This window comes from Rhincodon typus, chromosome 1 (genome assembly GCF_021869965.1).
Source record: "Rhincodon typus isolate 14 chromosome 1, sRhiTyp1.1, whole genome shotgun sequence".
NCBI lineage: Eukaryota > Metazoa > Chordata > Chondrichthyes > Orectolobiformes > Rhincodontidae > Rhincodon > Rhincodon typus.
In genome coordinates this window covers 3,275,079-3,297,086 of record NC_063332.1, presented here as the reverse complement: position 1 = coordinate 3,297,086, position 22,008 = coordinate 3,275,079, and the positions used below count along the sequence as shown (strand labels likewise).

General features: G+C 45.8%; 1 protein-coding gene and 2 non-coding genes across 3 annotated transcripts; all 3 read right to left on the bottom strand.

Moving 5' to 3' along the window:
- Positions 1-361: 361 nt before the first annotated feature.
- On the bottom strand, positions 362-18,306 carry nop56 (NOP56 ribonucleoprotein homolog). Its single transcript, XM_020521908.2, has 12 exons — positions 18,269-18,306; positions 11,946-12,035; positions 9,409-9,523; positions 7,771-7,938; positions 7,229-7,427; positions 6,511-6,698; positions 4,979-5,130; positions 4,277-4,377; positions 2,523-2,671; positions 1,862-1,983; positions 1,268-1,426; positions 362-1,191 (listed from the first exon to the last, which is right to left on the bottom strand). Exons 1-12 carry the CDS (start codon positions 18,269-18,271, stop codon positions 979-981), a joined length of 1,659 nt encoding a protein of 552 aa, XP_020377497.2. The 5' UTR covers positions 18,272-18,306; the 3' UTR covers positions 362-978.
- LOC125484987 lies at positions 1,547-1,619 on the bottom strand. Its single transcript, XR_007263770.1, has one exon. It is a non-coding gene; the product is annotated as a small nucleolar RNA SNORD57 (small nucleolar RNA).
- On the bottom strand, positions 6,831-6,969 carry LOC125484991. The gene has a single exon (XR_007263777.1). It is a non-coding gene; the product is annotated as a small nucleolar RNA SNORA51 (small nucleolar RNA).
- Positions 18,307-22,008: the final 3,702 nt, after the last annotated feature.

Sequence of the window (22,008 nt, the reverse complement as noted above, 5' to 3'; positions counted from 1 at the left end):
TCACATTAACTAACTGCAAATAAACCAATCAAACCCAGTTTCATTTGGGAAAATAGCTTGTCCTGTCTTACCTGGAATTATAATAAAAGGAGCCTCCTATTTAAGACAGAAGGAATGATCGCGAGGATTGCTAGCCTTTTTAGCATGTCCCAGTCAGCAGTGGAGACAGTGAAGTGAAAGGCACAGAGAAAATGGGCAAGATGTCCTGTTCCTTTTGTCATTCTATACAGCACAGATAAAGTCCATCGTGTCCCCTCCACCACATTGAAGCAAAAGCAATTTAAGAGCCCACATCCCCTCCCTCAGTACAAGATGCTGACTGATGTAACTGCTGGCACAAATCTTAATGACGAATCCAGTGTGCAAGACAGAAATTTAATAACTGTACATATATACAATTTCCAAGTTGAACACTGCTGAGTTTCACCAACTCCTTGCTCCACCAGAGGACAACACAGGACATTAATTTCAGGCCAGCAAGACCACTGTGACTGCGGCCTACCAGTGAATCCTTTCTATTGGTATTGACCAGCATAATGCCAGGACTGAATCCGTCATATCAAGACATTTGTGGTGAAAACCCCAGTCCCTGGTAAAGCTGTTCTGAGGAAGGGTCACCGGACCCGAAACGTTAACTCTGTTTCCTCCTTTTCAGATGCTGCCAGACCTGCTGAACTTTTCCAGCAACTTTGTTTTTGTTCCTGGTAAAGCTGTGTTGTATGAACACAAGTAATACCTCCACACAGCAACTGGACTGAAGGCACTGCCTCAAACAGCACTCAGCAGGAATAATCCTGGATGGAATAGGGAGTATGAGAGCTCCCTCACACTCAGCCCCAAGGCCCTGGTATGACACAGGTCTCATTACATGCACAATAGGCAGCACACAAACCGAACAATCAAAATAAAATATTTATATAAAAATAAGTAATTTTAAACCAGTTCCCAACGGGGTTAAGAGGGTAGTTTCAGCATCCCCTACTCAGATTTGTTCTTTTTATTTTTCTTCTTCTTATCTGACACAGGAGTCACTGGCTCCTCTACCTCCTCAGCCACAAGCTGCTTCCTCTTCTTCTTTGGGACAACTGTTTCCTGGACACCGTTTGACACACTGTCAAGCATCAGTTCCTCATTATCAGTTTTCTTCTTCTTCTTCTTTTTCTTCACCTCCACTTCTACATCTCCATTCTCCTACACAAAAAGACAGTGTTAGCATAATGTGGAAGTTACACAAAAAACCTTCAGACTGAAGAGACTCTTCCCTCACCTCACTCTCCAGTTTGGCTCTCTTTGTAGCTGGCTCCTCCTCCTCATCCTCCTGTCCTTGCTCAGCAGCCAGGCCTTCCAGCTTTCTCTTCTCTCTCTTCTTTCGCCTCTTCTCTTTCTTTTCCATCTTTCTCTTCAGCTTTGCTGCCACTTCAGCTGCCTAGAAACAGAAGTTGCTTAAGTCAGAGCTATCTCATATTTGCAAAGAGAAACTGCTACAGTCATTCCACATTCACTGTCGAGCCTGCACTCAGCTATTGTTTACTGGATGGATCCCAATGGATCAGCCTCATTAAATCAATATTTTTTCCTCCACAGTATCTGTCAGTTTATCAATGTTTGCATCATCTCCAATAGGCCCCCATCCAGCTGACAGCAGTGCCTCAGGTTACAGTTAAGTAGTGCAGTGGTACCATTCTGAACTCATAACCAACAATAAAAAACAATGATCAGGAGAATATGAATAAAAAAAACTGGCATCATTAGAAGGGACAAGGGAGATGCAAGTTGACCTCAAAACCCAGAGTTAACAATGTCCGTTAAAGAAGAAAATCCCGCGTTTTAATTCACTCCCTTCCTCAGTCCTCACACCCACCTCAGTGGCAGCCTCCTTCATAACTTCGCTGTTTTTGCGAGGAGCTTCACCAGTCTCGTAGAATGCCAACCTTTCTTCAACCTGGTCTCGAAGCTTGCCTCCATAAACACTAGTGGGTATTTCTGAAATAGAACAATTTAGAGTCAATATATGGAGTCACAGGAGAATGGTCAGCTTTGTTCGTACATCAGCTCACCTCCACCCACATCATCCCCAATTCACAGTCCCAGGGAGCAGAGACCAGCCTCTCCCAAACAGCCCTGGACAGCAGTACACTCCCCAACGAGTTTACTAACTCCAGCTCCACCCCAACAGGATGGAACATTACCAGGTTTGCCCGGATCACCCACGTAGAATCATACTGTATAGAAGAGGTCCTTTGGTCCATCAAGCCTGTACTGCCAAAAATACACAATCCACACACCAATAACTGAAGCCCACAGTTTTCTTGTGGTGCCAAACAGAAATGCAAACTACAAAGCAGTACCTTACTGCCACACAACTGGTACAGCAGACCCTGCTCCATCCAGCCGGCTCTGCTCAGAGAAACATTGTCAACATTCACAGCAGTGAAATGCGGTTGACGAAAAATACTCAAAACATCACTGCAGTCACCATGCTGGCTGAAGCAACACCCCAGTGGACCCCGTCCAGACCTCACCTGAGAAGCAGTCAATCCTTGATGCTATTGTGCACTTGTTGGCCAGGTAACGGGAAATCCTGCCCTTATTCTTTGCTGCCGCTCGGCCAATGAATGTCGAGTGGAAGATGAGGCCGTACTTGGGAGTGTTTCCTCTGGTTTTTAATGCTCTGCAGTCAGACAGGGATGGAAGCGGTGGTTAGACATGTATGACCCCCTCCATCCGCACACGACCAGACAGGAGGAGGGTATTTAGGTCAGCTCACTCTATCCATCAGCAAAAATGGCTCAAAACCTGCTGCAGTACAAATGGGCTCATGGGCCATTGAATTGTTAGGACCAGTGTTCAAGCAAGCTGCATAACTCAGGAAAATGTAGTAAATACGAAGCAAGAGGAAGGTATATGGGAAATGGTAAATAGCACTTGACAGGAATACACAACAGAAACATTGCAATGAGGAAGAAAAAAAGCAAAGGGACGGATGCACTAATTATACATGTACCATGGCATCAAACTTTAAAGAAAAGCATATAATCACACAAAGGCAAGCCAGCAGACTGTGGACTCAATGAAAAACAGCCAAATAAAAAAGGCTAAAATTAAGGGCAAAAGGTGAGGGAAATGAAAGCTTATGATTTCCTATAGACAGCAAAGCTAGGAAAAGGAGTTACAGTCCTTCCCAAAGTGGAGATTAAGGAAAAATAAGATGGTTGATTGTAATTTGGAAATTTAATAAAATGCTATTGTTTACTGCAAGTTAAATGGAATACGGAAGTTGAGGTTACTCTTCACCCGCAAGGGGCAGTGGTGAGACCACACCTGGAATGGAAAGGTTGGACAGACTTGGCTTTCTTTTTGGAGCTTAGAAAAGGAAGAGGTGACAGGTTTGAAACATACACGATCCTGGGTGGCCCTGACAGTATGCCTGCGGACAAGGCAGGGTTTTCTCTTGTGGGAGAGCCTGGGAGGTCAGGCACCAGTTTATACACAAGGGCTAGCCCTTTCAGACAGGGGAAAGGAGAAGCATTTCTCAGGAGGGCCAAGAAATGCTGGAACTTTTCCTGAAAGGGCAATGGAAGCTTATGCTTTGAATCCTAAGGAATAGAAGCGGGGCAAATTCTTGTCAGGCCAGGAAGAAATGCGGTATTCACAACATAAATTGATCAGCCGTGATCATAACGATAGAGATCATGAATAGTCAAAAAGCCTATTGTAACTCCTAACCCGTATGTTCTTATGCAGCAGACTTGAGGGGACAAGTGGCCTACTTTAGCTTCATTTCTCCAGATACACACAGAACATTGCTGTAATTAGTGAAGCCTCCTTTCACAGCAGCATCACCATCTGCAAGTCACACTCCAACCCAACATGGAAACATACATTATCCTTGCAGCAGTTCTAGAGGTGGCTCACCACCAATTTCTCAAGGGCAAATTCACATGGACAACAAATGTTGGCTCAGTAACACCAACATCCTGAAATGTACAAGAGATTAACAGTACACATCAGTCTTCAGACGCAACATTCTCCATGCCAATTAGTTACAAACTAAAATAAAAGTGGTGGCAATAAAAGGTCAATACCTAATGCAAGGGATCCAAATCGAAAATACACCCCTTACAGACTAGACATTAGTAGTAGCATCATGGAGTAAAGCAGTGGCTGCTCAGAGCTGGGGTTGGTTATCACTCACACTGCCTGCAAACACACTGGCAGTGCATCAAACACAGCCACCCAGTAACCTGCCATCACCACAGCCACCCAGCAGCTATACCTGAACAAAGCTTTCTCTGCACCCAAAATCTGCACCGTTGAGGCTGGGTACTTGGCCAGATTCGTCAGACTGCCTGCGTGGGAGATGAGACGGGCACCCACCTAAAGAGGGAAGAATAAAATCAACATTTACCACATGTCTACAACAGCCCCCTATGACTCAATACCATCAGCCCGATCACAGAACCTGGACTACAAATACTTTCCCATGGTCAGAGAAGCTAATATTAACTTGAAAAACAGGCCTCTTGGTTAAAGGGGGCAGTGCAGCATGCTGTGATGCAGGGCCTAGACAAATGTTTAAAGAATTAGCAGCTTTAGGGAAAGCTGGGAGAATGGATTTCACCAATACTACCCAAACAGCTCATGACGAGGGCCAGAGTGAACACGCTCAGAACTTGGATCATCCTCACAGTTTAATCAGAGGATTGACAGATTTAGGAGATCATCACAACGTGATTCACGTTCCAGACCTAATCTAGACACTAATGCACTGGAGTTGCAGGCACACTATACACTTAACACAGACACTTTCCAAATGGACAGAAGACTTCAAAAGTAAATCGCACATTCCACTACTGTAACTTTCACTGCAAGCCCTCGCCACACAAGCAGCGCAAGTTTAAAACACAGTGCTGGGCGAGGATGGTTGGTTAATTGCTGCCAAAATCTTCACAGTAGGGCAAAACATGGCACCACTTACCACCTCCCCAATGAGGACTGCCAAATTGGGTGCCACCTGGCTCATCTTGGAGCGCAGGTAATCCTGTAAAGTAGTCCTGTATTCAGCCAGAGAAACCACTCTGTTAGAGAAGCTCTCGATGTTAATGAGGTCGATTGGAGAGATATCCATACCTGTCACAGCAAGAGATGCAGAAGTTAGACGGTATTGGAATTATGGTTGAGTCTGGCAGAGCGCTCACTATGAAAACACTGCGCAAAAAATCACAGGAAGTTAACATGCAGGCAAAATATACAATTAGGAAGGTAAATCATGTTAACCACAATCCTTTCACAGTGAAGATTAGAGTATGTAATAAACAATACTGAGGTCACCACAGGAGAACTGTCTTGTTTTAATATTCCACAGTGAAGCATGTCTCTTACAGGGAGTGCAAATATTCACTAAACCTCTTTCTTCAGATGAGGGGACCATCCTATAAGGAGCGATTGAGCAGATTTGTCTATACTTTCTAGAGTTTAGAAAAATCTGAATAAAAATATAACATGTTCAAGAGGCTTTAGTGTAAATGCTGAGACTAGGTTTCCCGAGCAGAGTAATCTCAGACAGGGGATGAGAATACAGGGCCAACTATTCAGGACTGAGATGAGGGCTAGATAGTTCCAGACACACTCCACCCTTTAGGTGGAAGGCTGCCACCCACCCTATCCAGGATGCTCCCCAAATTTTGTACACTTCAAAAAAAATCCCTCAGCCTCCTTGTTCCAAAGAGAACAACCCCAGCCTGTCCAAATAAAAAAACAAAGGAACTGCAGATGCTGTAAATCAGGAACAAAAACATAAGTTGCTGGAAAAGCTCAGCAGGTCTAGCAGCATCTGTGAAGAGAAAATCAGAGGTAACGTTTCAGGTCCGGTGACCCTTCCTCAGAACCCGTTTTTCACAGCCTTTCCAGCAACTTGTTTTTGTTCCCAGCCTGTTCAATCTTTCTTCAGCTTTAATTTCCCCAGTTCTGGCAACATGCTGATAATTCACCTCCTGCCTGCCCTGTTCAGCACAATCACATCCTTTCTGCAATGAGATGACCCAAACCACAAGGTGGAGCCTAACAAATGATTCATGCACACTCAGCACACACATTCACAGGTCCGACAATAAACAAATCTTTCTGAACAGTTGAGGGATGATTTTACTCCTGCTCCTATTTACATTCTTATTTTACACTTCTGGGCAGGTTGGATTGCACACTTGAGTGTATTAAGTCATCACAGAATGTCACCTGCACAATTCTGACCAGGGCCAGAGTGAACACGCTCAGAACATGGATCATCCTCACAGTTTAATCAGAGGATTGACAGATTTGAGGGATCATCACAACGTGTTACACATTTCTGACCTAATTTAAACTCTTTAATAGTGACAGAGCAGCAAGGCAGTCCCTCAACTGCCTGGAATGCAGCTATAGCACACACAGGAATGGAGAGAAGCAACACAAAAACATAGGGCGGAGGGTACTGGAAGAAACAAACTTTCAACACAACAATGCAACACCAACCCATAGAACTGCGTGCTGCATCAAGGATGGCCTGGGCTTTGGCACTGTCCATTACAATCTCTTCCAGGGAGCCCAGGCTCTCCTCGGATAGCTCCTTGCGATTCCCAATTAGTTTTGCTAGTCGACAGTAAGTATAGTTGTCTGCAACAATCTTGATGAGCTCTGGGAAGTGGTATCCATACCACTCTCTGTGAAGAGAAAGGAACAGAGATCACGAGAAATGAACAGATCACCTTTTGGTCAAATAAGCCAAGCCCTAGTTATCAGTTCACAACGAGTGACACACAGCTCTCTCTAAATGTCTTGGTTAACAAGTCAGAAGGTGTCTCCCTGTCAACAATACAACCTGAGCCACAGAAGGAGCACGGCTGTGGTGTAACAGGGAATTGTACTTTACCTCCCATTTCTATACAGTCAGCGCTGAAAGAAAGCACTGTCTGTGGTAAGTCAAAGGAGGCCAGCAGGGCATCAGACCCAGAGACAAGGCCCAATCCAAGAGCTTCCTAACAGTTTAAAATATTTGATCATTATGTGTTATTTCTCCAGTGCCCCCAATATTACACCATATTAACTACAATTTCTTGGCATTCTGATGACACCAATGTGCTGATCAACCTTGTATTTACAAAGCAACAGCACCAGCACCAGCACCAGCACTAAGCCTTAGGGACACTGGGGTCTTCAGTTAAAAGATTGAGTGTTCCTGGTCCCTGTTTACCTGACTCTCATGGAGAATGTGTTGATGTCTTTGTCCAGTTGGTCCAACAGGCTGATAGACTGGATGATCATATTGTCTGCACGGTTCACATTAAACTTCACCTTGGCCCGAGAGTAGCTGTGCCCCAAGCCTAGCTGGGCTTTGGCAGCAGATAGTGCAGACAGACCCTGCACCAGCGAGTGGAAATGAAGCCGCACCCCTACAGCAGAAAATAAAACAGCCCATCAGTACACCAGGAGGAAGCAAAAGTAGATATTTACAAGAAAACTCTAGAATGAAAGGATATGGAGCAAGAACACACGTGTGAGAGATGTTATGCTGAAATCTCAAATAGCAGTGTATTCATTAGCAAAAACAGAAGACCCAAAGCTGCAAGACTCAGTATTCTGATAAGGGACAGAGACTTGCCCATAAACCAGGGATAGCTTAGCTTAGCCAGACCACACAACATGTCAAATCTTGTGTAACTCACTCCCAGTTAACGCAAGAATTCCACTGGTAGCTCAACACTGATTTAGTCCCTTCACCAATCCCATCCTCACCTCGAAGGATTTCTGCCACCACCCCTCCAGTTTGACAGTGGATGCCAATTTCCTCCTGGATCGCCGCTCCAATTTTTGGATCTGCCACCCCCAGGATCACCTTCCTCTTCTTGCTGGAAGCAGGCATGTTTGTCTCCAGCAGGAGCCTCATGTCCTCGTGAACAATACCTGGGAAACAGCTTTCAGTCAGCTCAGGTAACTCACTTTATAACAGACTAGGTTGGCAGTTATACCAAACAGCCGTGCACGACAGTTTAAAGGACTTGGAGAATTCTATCAGGGGACATAAGGCAGACAGTAGACCATTCAACCCCTTGAGTCTGTTCCACCACTAAATATGCTCATGGCTGATCACTGAGCTCAACACCCAAATCCTGCCCACTCTCACCCTCCGTAACCCTTTAGCCACAAAAGCTGTTTCTACCTCCTTCATGAAAACACAATGTTTTGGCTTTAACCACATTCTGTGGTGGTGAATTTGACAGGCTCAAAGCTCTCGAAAAAACTTCTCATCTCGGCCCGAAAATTTCCAGCCAAAGTGGCGGCAGAGTAGGTTACTCCAACAGGAGCTCCTCTGCTTTCTTCTCTTTTTGTCCCCTTGGTGTTCTCTCCAGAGCTAGAGCAAGCTGGAGGCCTGAGCGATGTAGGGATGGTTATCAAACTGGGGACCAGTGTGGACAGTCAGTGGCTTGCGAGCCTGGTCAGGCCACAGGTGGAAGTCCCCTGCACTGATCGACCGGAGACTGTAATACTCATCTTTTTAACTTCATTGTCATTTTTCTAATTTATAGCAAGAGCTCCCTTCCTCAGATAAGGAGACCAAAATTGCATAGTTAGTTTGGTCATATTTGGAATTTTGTGTATAGTTCTGGTTGCCACACTACTTGAATGCAGAAGCTTTTGAGAGGGTACAGAAAAAAAATTTTACCAGGATGTTGCCTAGTACAAGTGATTGGACAAACTTGGCTCAATTTCACCTGACCACTCATTCAGCCTGTCAAAAATCACACTAACATGTCTGCAACCTCCTCACAGCTCACCCTTCCACTCAGTTTTGTGTCATCTGCAAATAAGCTATTACATTTAGTTCCCTCATCTAAATCATTAACCGATCTTGCGAACAGCTGGGGTCCTCATACCAATGTCTGTCGTACCCCAATAGTCACTGCCTGCTATTCAGAAAAAGATCCATTTATCCATACTGTTTCCTATCTGCTATCTAATTTTCTCTCCACCTTAATACACTCCCCCTGTTCCCATACACTTTAATTTTACACAACACTCCTGTTCCCCAGACTAACACTACTCTGCAATTCCCAATTCTCGGGTACAGCCAAGTGCACTGTCCAGACTAGCTGCCATAGTTACATGCCAGTTTGTTAGGCGTAGAAACTTATGAAGGACAGATAGGGGTGGGCAATAAATGCTGGCCCAACCAGCAATGCCTACTTCCCACGAATGAATAGGAAACACTGGGAGTGAAATGATCTCCCCTCAGTACATCACTTTAACAAGATTGACTTATGGATAATAACTTGTCACCATTACATAGACCAGACAGGACACACAGCAACCCAACTCAACTCATCACATAGCTGTTATTAGAATCTGACCCAAACCAGAAATTCCCAGACTCACCTTCAGAAACAGCATTCATGTTTTCAAGGGCACTTTGAGCAGACTTAAACGGTGAAAATGCCACTAGTTTAACAATACTGTTGAATTTGCCAATGGTCAGCATACTCTCCACCACCTGAAACAGGAAGGGACAGTTGCACAGCAATTAGCTCGTGACATCTACAAACCCAGCCGGGGAGCAGTCACACACATTACTGAATGCAATCAAGAAAGTCAGCAGCAGAGAACACAGGGCTGCTCTCCCTCCCACACAGTCAACCCAATTTTCAATCACTAACCTGCCCTCAAACTCACCCATCAATACCGACAGCACGTAGACTTGCATGATCAGAGGGTAGCAACTGCATTGGTCTTATCTGCTGATACAAGGCATTACTAGAAATACACAGCCAGGGACCATCTATTAGCCATAAGCTTGAGGATTCCTTCAAACTTGTTCAGTACAAAACTGCCATTATTTTTGTTCGAAACCAATGAGCTGTGAATTTGAGGGTTCAGCCTCTAGCAGGCACAATCTGGGCTGACAGACCTCTGTTTAACAAGTGCTGCAAAGGTACTGTACCTGGCTGTTTGGCAAGAACCCAAGGAATGTTAGGGATAGTCAGCATAGCTTTGTGCAGGGAAAATGTCTCTCAAACTTGTTTAGAATCACAGAATCCCTACGGTGTGGAAACAAGCCCTTCGGCCCAACAAGTCCACACCAAACCTTAGAGCATCCCACCCAGACCCATCCCCCTATAACCCACCTAGTCTACACATCCCTGAACACTACAGGCAATTTGGCATGGCCAATCCACCTAATCTGCACATCTTTGGACTGTGGGAGGAAACCGGAGCACCCAGAGGAAACCCACGCAGACACGGGGAGAATGTCCAAACTCCACACAGACCGTCGCCCGAGGCTGGAATCGAACCCAGGTCCCTGGCGCCGTGAGGCAGCAGTGCTAACCACTGTGCCACCGTGCCACCCCTAGTTTGAGTTTTGTCAGCAAGTAATCAAGACGATTGAGGGCAAAGCAGTAGACATTGTTTATTTGGATTTTAGTAAAGCCTTTGACAAGGTTCCACATGGTAGACTGGTCAGTAAAGTTAGATCACATGAGATTCAGGGTGAGCTTGCCAATTGGATACAAAATTGGCTTAATGGCAGGAGACAAAGTGACGGAGGAGTGTTGTTTTTTGGGCTGGAGGCATGCGACCAACAGTGTTTCACAGAGATCGGTGCTGGGCCCACTTTTGTTTGTCATTTATGTAAATGATTTAGACAAGAATATAGAAGGCATGGTTCGTAAGGTTGTGGATGACACCAAGATTGTGGTACAGTGGACAGTAAAGGAGGTTATCTAAGATTACAAAGTGATCTGATCAATTGGCTCAATGGACTGGCAGAAGAAGCTTAATTTGGATAAATGCGAGGTATTGCATTATGGTAAAACAAACACCTAGGGGTTCAGGCGCATAGTTCTTTGAAGTTTGTATCACATATAGATAGGGTGGTTAAGAAGGTATTTAGGATGCTTGCCTTCACGGCTCAGACCATGGAGTATAGGCATTGGGACATCATGTTGAGGTTTTACCTCTTCTGGAGTCCTGTACTGGTTGCCCTGATACAGGAAGGATATTAAGCTGCAGAGGGTTCAGAAACCAGGATGTTGACAGAAATGGAGGGTTTGAGTTATAAGGAGAGGCTGGGTCATCCACTGATGTTGAGGTTGAGGGGCAACCTTATCGAGGTTTATGAAATTATAAGGGTCATAGATAAGGCGAATGGCAGGAGTCTTTGCCCTAGAGTGGGGATTTCAATACTAGGGAGCATATTTTTAAGGGGAGAGGAGGCAATTTAAAAAAAGACATGAAGTGTAACTTTTTAAAATTTTACACTGTGTTGTACATATGAAATGAACTTCCAGAGGAAGTGGTGGTTGTGGGTAGTTACAATGTTTAAAGGACATTTGGAAAAGTACATAAATAAGAAATGTTTGAAGAGATATGGGCCAAGTGCATGCAGGTGGGACTAGTTTAGTTTGGGATTATTGCCCACATGGACTGGTTGGACTGAAGAGTCTGTTTCCATGCTGTACTAACCCAATCTCACAAAATAACCACTCAAAAAAATAGGGAAATCTGGCACCAAACATACTAGCTCACGAGTTTGTTGGCTTGCTCACCAAGCTGGCTGGTTATTGTTCAGATGTTCTATCACCATGCTAGGTAACATCATCAGTGCGACCTCTGATGAACCAATGTTGTTCTACTCTGCTTGGTATTTATATGATCCGGTCTGTTAAGTTCATTGATGTCATTTCCGGCTCTGTTCTGTATATGGGGAAATGACACAAGCCAACTTAACAAGACTGGATCATATAAATACCAAGCAGAGTAGAACAACATTGCTTCATCAGGAGCCGCACTGATGATGTTACCTAGCATGGTGACGAAACGTCAGTACGATAACCAGCCAGCTCAGCTAGAAAGCCAACAACCTCACCCACAAACTGAGCTACAAATCTTCGCAAGAATCTTAAATACTAGCTCACCTGAGGAAGAAGCAAGCCGATCTCCTCAACTTCTTTAACTGCCAGCAATGCATAGCCAGCAGCATGTTCGAACAACACATGTAACAGAACCTGACAAGACAACATGGAACAGTTCATAGAATACCTGCAGCAAACTCCTTGTAAGAATCTCTCAGAATCTTTGGTGCAAATACAGAGGTACTGGCAAATCAATGGGAAATTTTGCAGGATTTAACAAAGGGTTGTTTAGTTACACGTGAGTTTTAGACAGACTAGATTAAGAGAGGAGATTTCATAACACCTTAAATCTCTGCCCCAATCCAATCTGTCCCACACTCCTCCAAGAAACAGCTGTACATAAGCTCAATCAATGGTCCCTCCTTTCCCCAGTAGATCCTTTACATTCTTCTGGATTCAAGAGTTCAACAATTCGAGTCGAGCCATTTGTTCCTATGTATTTTTGAATACAGAATTTGTTAATCATAGAATCCCTACAGTGCAAAAACAGGCCAATTGGCCCAACAAGTCCACACCGCCCCTGCGAAAAGTATCCCACCCCAACTTATTCCCCTACCCCTGCATTTCCCCATGTCTAACCCACCTAACCTAAACATCCCTGGACACTACAGGCAACTTAGCATGGCCAATTCACCCAGCCTGCACATCTTTGGACTGTGGGAGGAAACCCATGCAGACACCGGGAGTGTGAGCAAACTCCATACAGACAGTCGCCCAAGGGTGGAATCGAACCCGGGTACCTGGCGCTGTGAGGCAGCAGTGCTAACCACTGAGATTCCATCTCAGTTATACCTCAGCCACATCACATTTGGTTTCTTCAGTTCATCCTTTGTCTTCTTGCATCAACATCCCTTGTCCATTTTTGCAAATGGCTGCCCCCACCCACAAAATTTCCCTCCTTTCCAAAATCTTTGAATAAGCTACCAGCATCCAACTCAACCCCTTCAGATTCTGCCAATTGACACCCAAGTTCAAATAATGCTCACATCCTTTGACAAAGGTAAGCTTTCCTTGGCGTTCTCAATCTGCCTGCAGCTTTTGAAACAGCTGCCTCAACATTCTCCCTCCTACAATGCCTCATTTTTGTCTGGGCCACAGGTGAGTGCTTTATTTACTCACAGGATGGGGGTCTCACTAGCTGGGCACATCAATAGACCATTCAATGCCTATCCCATTGTGATGGTGGCTGCTTGAATAGGTGGCTTTAGAGCTGCTGCTAACCTGACTTCAAACCATTTCTAGGTCAAACTTAACTCAATAGTTAAGAGTGCAGGTGGTGGCCATAAGGTCCACCATCGCACTAAGTAAGCAACTCAGTGTCTTTCTCCCCATAATCTGTACATTCTTTGTTTTCACAAAACTGCCCCAACTCCCTCTTGGAAGCCACAACTGAATCCAACCTTGCAATACACTCAGGCAGCAAAGGGCAGACCTGAAGCATCACATATCAGAATCCTCTGCTCTCTTGTTCACAACACTTTTACCAAAACAACATTTCCTCCCTGTAGACATCATCCAGACTTCTCATGATTTTGACGATCAAATCACCTTTTCTTGAAGAGTGGCCCAACTCCATCTTTCTTTGTAAGTCACCCTGGTATTATTTCCATGAATCTTATCAGCACTCTCTCCAAAGCCTTCTTTTCTTGCCTAAAGTGTGGCACCCAGAACTGAATATTCTAGTTGAGATGGCTGTAGGGTCTACAGATGTTTAACAGAGACCTTCCCTGGCCAGGTACTGTGTGCCTTTATTTATTTATACATCTCTGATCATGGAGACTGGCTAGGCCAGTACTTATTGTCCACCCTTAAACACACAGAGGGTAGTAATGGGTAAACTACATTGCTACGGCTCTGGAGTTACATGTAGGCCAGACTAGGTAATGATGGCAGTTGTCGATCCCTAAAGAAAATTGGTGAACCCCCAGCTGGTTTGTAAGAGAAATGACAGTGGCTAGATGATTACCATCAGGGCAAATTTCCAGCCTCACCACTCGACATGGTATAAACCCTGCAGCCCAATGGTATCAATGTGGACTTCACAAGCTTCAAAATCTCCCCTCCCGCTACTGCATCCCAAAACCAGCTCAGCTCGTCCCCGCCTCCCTAACCTGTCCTTCCTCCCACCTCAAGCCCCAACCCCATCCCGCCCCCTTGACCTGTCCATCTGCCCTGGACTGACCTATCTCCTCCCTAACTCCCCACCTACATTCACTTTTACTGGCTCCATCCCCACCTCTTTGACCGGTCTGTCTCCTCTCCACCTATCTCCTCCTCTATCCATCTTCTATCCACCTCCCCTTCTCTCCCTATTTAGAACATAGAACATTACAGCGCAGTACAGGCCCTTCGGCCCTCGATGTTGCGCCGACCTGTGAAAACCAATCTGAAGCCCATCTAACCTAAACTATTCCATTATCATCCATATGTTTATCCAATGACCATTTAAATGCCCTTAAAGTGGGCGAGTCTACTATTTTTGCAGGCAGGGCATTCCACGCCCTTACTACTCTGAGACATACAAGATGATCAGAGGATTAGATAGGGTGGACAGTGGGAGCCTTTTTCCTCGGATGGTGATGGCTAGCACGAGGGGACATAGCTTTAAATTGAGGGGTGATAGATATAGGACAGATGTCAGAGGTAGGTTCTTTACTCTATCAAGTCACCTCTTAACCTTCTTCTCTCTAATGAAAACAGCCTCAAAACCCTCAGCCTTTCCTCATAAGACCTTCCCTCCATGCCAGGCAACATCATTCAGGAAGCCCTTCCCCTCCCCCTCCCCCATTTCTGAAGAAGGGTCCAGGCCCGAAACGTCAGCCTTCCTGCTCCTCTGATGCTGCTTGTTCATCCAGCTCTACACCTTGCTATCCCACATCCCTAGAACATTATTTCAGAGATAGTAGGAACTGCAGATGCTGGAGAATCTGAGATAACAAGGTGTAGAGATGGATGAACACAGCCGGCCAAGCAGCATCAGAGGAGCAGTAAGGCTGATGTTGTTTCGGGTCTAGACCCTCTGATGCTGCTTGGCCTGCTGTGTTCAACCAGTTCTACACCTCGTTACCTCTCATTGTGCCCAGTGTCTTATTCAAAAAATTTGCTTGAGTTACAGACTTCAGCCTTTCTGGTAACTGGGAGACTGATCAAGACTTTTTACAATAGCATAATAAAACAAAAGCTGTGGATGCTGGAGATTTGAAACAAATTCAAATTGCTGGAGAAAGTCAGGTCCAGGAGCATCTGTAAGAGAAACAAAGCCAGATGCAAAACATTCAGTGCTATTCTCTCCACAGATGCTGCCTTTCTCTGGCACTTCGAGACTGTTCAAAAGCCCAATTCCAAGATGAGCTCCCGAGTACACAACGCATTCTGAATTTACCCGTTTCCATTTTTACAACACCACCCTACCAGGTTCCTATGTTGGCTAATCTGAAATCCTGCTGTTACCTTGGGAATTAACCAACCTAACATTCAACCTGACTGGTCTCCTTCCATATTCTATTCTCCATTAAGTTAGAGAGGTCCATCAAAATCACTGCTGCCCAAATTGTCACTTGTCCTGATTCCCATTCACCAATCACACCTGCACTGACAGTGCAAGTCAATATTAATATCTTAAGGTTACAAACTGCTTCACTGCTTTGCTCCATGAACTCCAATTTCCTACAGCTCCATAACCTCAAACACATCCTTGACAGGTTCATGGGTTTAGATATCGAGTGCAGTTCCTTCAATATTGTCCCAAACTTCCAGGAAGAGTACAGCACAGGACCATATGAACACTTCAAACTTGCAAACGGGACAAAATCAAAACATGCCCAGCTCCCCGACTATTCTGGAACTGGTGGGTTCTCCCTTTCCAGCAAGCATTGAAGATACTGAGATGGACATGGCAGATATTGCAGCCTCGATGCCTTTGCCGCCTGAAGAGGAGAGCAAATTTCTTTTGGGAGCAAGAGGTGAGCTACTGTGCATTACATGCTGTCCGTATCAGAGGAAGTGTTGGAGGAACCTGACCTGGTGCTAAATGCCCCAGCAGGAGTTACTATATAAAAAAAAAGAACTGGCCTCTGTCCTCGGACTCAGAAGGGAGTAGTAGTTTGCTTTACCCGAAGATTGCAGGAACAGCAACTCATATTCCGCTTGGGCCACCCAAAGGTTGCAGGAACAGCAACTCATATTCCGCTTGGGAACCCCGCAGCCCAATGGTATCAATGTGGATTTCACAAGCTTCAAAATCTTCCCTCCCCCTACCGCATCCCAAAACCAGCCCAGCTCGTCCCCGCCTCCCTAACCTGTTCTTCCTCCCACCTATCCCCTCCTCCCACCTCAAGCCGCACCCCCATCTCCTACCTACTAACCTCATCCCGCCCCCAGACCTGTCCGTCCTCCCTGGACTGACCTATCCCCTCCCTACACTCACCTTTACTGGCTCCATCGCCACCTCTTCGACCTGTCTGTTTCCTCTCCTCTATCCATCTTCTATCTGCCTCCCCCTCTCTCCCTGTTTATTTCAGAACCCCCTTCCCCTCCCCCATTTCTGATGAAGGGTCTAGGCCCGAAACGTCAGCCCAACTGCTCCTATGATGCTGCTTGGCCTGCTGTGTTCATCCAGCTCTGCACCTTGTTGTCTCGGATTCTCTAGCATCTGCAGCTCCTACTATCTCTCTCAGGCCAACTACTCTTTTCATTGCCGAATCACTTCAGCCCCAGCAACAATCTAGTGAATCCTTTTTGCACCATCTCTAGTGCAATGACACCCTTCCTATAATGTTGTGACCAGAAACACACAACACCCTAGCTGTGACCTAACTAACACATACAGCTCCATTATAACCACCTTGCGCTTCTATTCTATGCCTTGACTAATAAAGGCAAGTGTGCTGGCTAGACACAGTAACAGTCACTTTACCTTATCACCATTGAACACTTACACAGAGTAAAAGATGGTTCAGACTATAAGGCATAGAAGCAGAATTAGGCCATTGAATCTACGTCATCATTGAATGAGATCCAAGCCAACCTAAATACTGAACTGAAAACAAAAAATGCTGGAGATCACAGCGTGTCAGGCAACATCCATGAAACATCACAGCAAGCTAACGTTTCAAGCCTAGGTGACTCTTGGTCAGACGGTGCCTTTAGCATTTATTGTTTTCAGTACAGATTGCAGCATCTGCAGTAATTTGCTCCTGATAATCCTGAACCTTATTTTCCTACATTTTCACCATAACTGCCCCCCCAATCACTTCATTATAAATCTCAGCTCTGACTACCTTAACAGCTCAGATTCTACAGCAAGGAATTGCAGATTCACAACAAATGAAATTCTACACTGGTCTTCAGTTGGTCAGAGATTCTAACTTTTGGTTGCAGATTCCTCTACAATCATTTCACTTAGGAATCACTGGACTGTGCGGGGTACTGTTAGGAGAGTCACTGGAGTCAGCACAGTGTAACATGATAGCTCAGAGGTTACCACTGCTGCCTCACAGCGCCAGGGACCCGGGCTTAATTCCACTTTGGGTGACTGTGTGGGGTTTGCACACTCTCCCGGTGTCTGCGTGGATTTTCTCAGGGTGCTCCGGTTTCCTCCTACAGTCCAATGATGCGCAGGTAATGTGGACTGGCCATGCTAAATTACCCATAGTATCCAGGGTAGTTTGGATGGGTTGATTAGCCATTACATTAGGGTTACAGGGGAGTGGGGAGAGGGGTGAGAGAGTTTGGGTGGGATGCTGCTTGGTGTGGTCTTGTTGGGCCGAACGACTTGTTTTCCACACTGTAGGGAATCTATAAACGTGACTGTGGCCGCCAGACCTATTGAGCTGCTCCAGCAATATTTTTTGTTTCGGATTTCCAGCATCCGCAGTCTTTTGTTTAACTTCCTTAAGAATCTTGTACTTTTAAATAAGGTCACCCCTCATTCTTCTAAACTCCAATGAGTAAAGGCTCAACCTCTCCTCATAATGAGATCTCTCCAAACCTGGTATGAGGCGACTGAACCTTCCCTGGACTGTCTCCAGTGCCAGCGAATCTTTCCTTACCTAAGGGCCCCAAGCTCCCTCCACACTGTTCCCCCACCAAACACACATGGGGCGGATCAGGCGCGGCCTGACCCGGACCCGAGGCCTGCTCGCCGCCGCCATGAGGCCGCGGGTCCGGGAGCACGTTCGGGTGGGGGTCAGACCCGGCAGCCCGCAGGGAAGCTACTTCAGGGGTTGGGACGGGCCTGACCGCCACCCATCGCGCTCGCAGCCCCAGGTCTCCCTCTCGCCCTCCAGCCCCAAGCTCCTGCCGCTGCGCCGTCGGAACCCACTCACCATCCTCCCGCACCGTCGCTGACTGAGACCCGCGGTCACGTGATGCCGCTTCTTATATTATCCGCGGGCCAGTAATCCGCGTTCCCATTGGCCGTCGTGCGGCCGATCTAGAAGCCCTTTGGCCAGCGTGCCGCCAGCTGGGTCTCCCATTGGGTGCCCGCAACAGCCAATCCTGAAGTCTCTAACTGCCGTGCATCCAATCCAGACTTCCAGTTGGCCGCCTCGCTGCCACCCGGGGCTTCCATTGGCCGCCTAACAGCCAACCCGGAGGGGCGTATCCATTCGTTGCCGAGCAGCCAATTAGCTCAGAGGGCATTCCCTCTCCTGGTGCTCCCGCCAAATTGGTTGCAAGGTAAAGATCAGTGACTGTTAATTATTCTCCAATCACTAACTAACATAAACCAACTCATTGACCATTAACTAACATTCACTGTTAACCAGCACGTGGACATGAATTAAAACAAACATGAAGAAGTTCAGCAGGGCTGGCAGCATGTGTAGAGAGAGAAAGCAGAGATTCAACATGACCCTCCTTCAAAAATCCAGGAAAAGGTTTATTATCTATTCTGGAGGGGAAGGTGTAGAAGATAGCTGGAGTTAGAGCCCAGATAGAGAGAAAACAGCATGGGACAGATAAAACCGAAAGAACTGCGGATGCTGAAAATCAGGAACAAAAACAGAAGTTGCTGGAAAAGCTCAGCAGGCCTGGCAGCATCTGTGAAGGAAAAAACAGAGTTAATGTTTCTGAGTTCTGGGGAAGGGTCACCGGACCTGAAACGTTAACTCTGTTTTTTTCCTTCACAGATGCTGCCAGACCTGCTGAGCTTTTCCAGCAACTTTGTGAAAGCAATGGATAATGATGAGCCTGTGAGATGGACAGGCTGCTAATGGGGCCCATTGGTGGGTGAAAATGGGCTCATAGAATCCCTACAGTGTGGAAGCAGGCCATTTGGCCCATTGAGTCCACACTGACCCCATGAAGATCATCTCACCCAAACCCATCCCAGATTCTTTTCCTGGACTCTTGGATTTTCCATGGCTAATCCACTAGCCTGCACGCCCGGGACTCTACATGCAATTTAGCATGGACGATCATTTAACCTGCACATTTTGGACTGTGGGAAGAAACCAGACCATCTGAAGGAAAGATAAGAGGAGAATGTGCAAACTCTACACACGTGCAGTCGTCTTCTGATTGTAGAATTGAACCCAAGTCCCTGACACCGTGAGGCAGAAGTGCTAACCACTTTGCTGCCCAGGACTGGCTGTGGTGAAAGTAGCCAATATGATGACAAGGCCTGGTGTGTGAGCGTGAGGGAACAACATGGGAGAAGTTGCTCAGGTGCTGAAATTATTCAACTCAATGTTATGCTCTGAAGGCAGCAGGGTCCCTAAGAAGATAATGGTGGCTAATGATCGTTTGGAAGTGGATGCTAGTTGGGTGGAAAGTGAGGACTGAGATGACACTATTGGCATTGTGGGAGGGAAGAGAAGAGAAGAGATGAGGGCCGAAGTGTGAAATATGAGTCGGACACAGCTGAGGGCCCTGTCAACTACGATGGTGGGGAATCCTCAGTTGAGGAAAAAGGTGGACATTTCTGAGGCCCCGTTGTGGAAAGTGGTATCATTAGAATAGAGGCAATGGAGATAGAGAAACTGGGAGAATGAGTTGGAGTCTTTACAGGAAATGGGGTGTGAGGATGTAATGTCTAGGTACCTGTGGGAGTCGATGGGATTGTACTGGATATAAGTGGCCAGCTGATTGCCAGAGATGGAATCAGAGAAGTTGAGGAAGGGAATGGAGGAGTCAGAGATGGTAGGACTGGAACAAGGAATGTTCCATGTACCCCACAAAGGGAAAGGCATAAGTGGAACCCATGCAGGTACCATAGCCTTTGATCTGAAGAAAGTGAGAGGAGTTAAAGGAGAAGTTGTTCAGAATGAGGAAGAGCTTGGTCAGGTAGAGGAGGGTGGTGGTGAATGGGGACAGTTCAGGCCTTTTTTTCCAGCGGGGACCATCCTGATGGAGAATGGAAATGTAAAGGGATTACATGTCCATAGTGAAGAGGAGGTGACTGGAGTCTGTGAACTGGAAATTCTGAAACTGACGTAAAGTGTCAGAAGAATTGAGGATGTAAGGGGAAGGGACTGGACAAGGGGAGAAAAAAAAAACAAGTCAAAGTAGGAAGAGATGACTTCTGTGGGGCAAGAGGAAGCAGATACAATGGGCAGTCGTGTTTGTTGATTTTGGGAAGGAGATAGAAACCGGGTGTGAGGGATCACACACCCTCTGGGTGATCTGGGAGGCTGTCAGTTGAAGATCCTTTCACTTAAGAGCCAATCCAATTTATTTTTATGTTTAGCATCTGCAAGTGAATGAAAATCTTGTTTTAACCTCTCACCAGCAGCACAGCACACCCTCAGTATTGTACTGAATTTGTCAACCTGAATCAGAACCTTGTTATGAGACACTCCGTCATTACCTCAATCATATCCCATTCAGTAACAGACAGTCAGCGCCAGTGCTTCATCCTATTGTTTTGGGCTGAAAATACTGTCACCAGGTACAATCCAAGTTTTCACACTGTTGAGTGTGGCTCACAGACCATTTCGAAACAGTAGGGATAAACTGTTTCTCCTCTTGCTCGTTGCCAGCAGGACACATTAAAGATCCCTGAGACTGCTTTCCATAATTAGGACACTGTGCTCCCATGTCATACAAATAAAAAGCAGCTCCACCACAGCAAGGTATTAATTTTGATGAACAATCCCTGGGAGAGCAGGCTGTTGAATGAATGATAAAGTCCCCTTTGCTGACTTTGATTTGGTTTGATTTATTGTTGTCATATGTCACTAAGTACAGTGAAAGTTTTGTTTTGTGAACAATACAGGCAGATCATAGCAAACAAAGACATACAGATCATAGGGTGCTCAGACAGAGCGAGGCATACAAGGTTATAGCTGCACAGGAGGTGCACAAAGCAAGATCAACATTAGCAAGATCAACAGTAGATTTGAAATTAGAGAGGTCCATTCAGCAGTCTAATAACAGTGGGGAAGAAGCTGTTCTTTAATCTGTTGGTGTGTGTGTGTACAAATGGAGGTCAGCAAATCTACAGAAGTTAAAGAATAATTTTTACAGATCCTGAAATCACAGTGAGGGGCTAAGGAGCTCCTGACATCTGGGCCAGTTCATTCTGTTTGTTGATTTATGATCTGATGGTTTCTCTGAATGAACATTAATAGATGGGTATGTGAAATGGGTAGGATAACCCATTGGGAATGAATTCTCCAATCGGTAAGTTAATAGTGGAGGTCTCAGGAGGGCTCATTTGATAAAAAATGGATGATTGAAAGGTTTAGAAACTGGGTAGAGGACAGCAAAACTGCTCCCACTAGCTTATGGTGCACAAATTTAAAGTTCTGTAAACAATGTAGCAGGATTGTAAGGATGAATGGTATCCTGAATAGTCATTGGAATGTTATGTTATGTACAGTCTCCTACTGAGTTAAAGGGTGGTGTTAGGCAGTCTGCCTGTTTAAAATAAATACAGAAACAGGAATGATAAATGGTTTCAAATTGAACGGGCACTTGGAAAAAATTGATGTAGAGTACTTTGGGGATAAAGCGAGCGAATGAAATTGACTCAGAGATAGTAGGAACTGCAGATGCTGGAGAATCCGAGACAACAAGGTGCAGGGCTGGATGAACACAGCAGGCCAAGCAGCATCATAGGAGC

What these genes read in the sequence shown, in the direction of transcription:
- nop56 (XM_020521908.2), bottom strand. An exon ending in CATGAATGCTGTTTCTGAAG is followed by an intron (nt 7,939 to 9,408) that starts GTGAGTCTGGGA and finishes GCTGTTTCCCAG; the next exon opens with GTATTGTTCACGAGGACATG. An exon ending in TGAAGGAGGCTGCCACTGAG is followed by an intron (nt 1,427 to 1,861) that starts GTGGGTGTGAGG and finishes TTCTGTTTCTAG; the next exon opens with GCAGCTGAAGTGGCAGCAAA.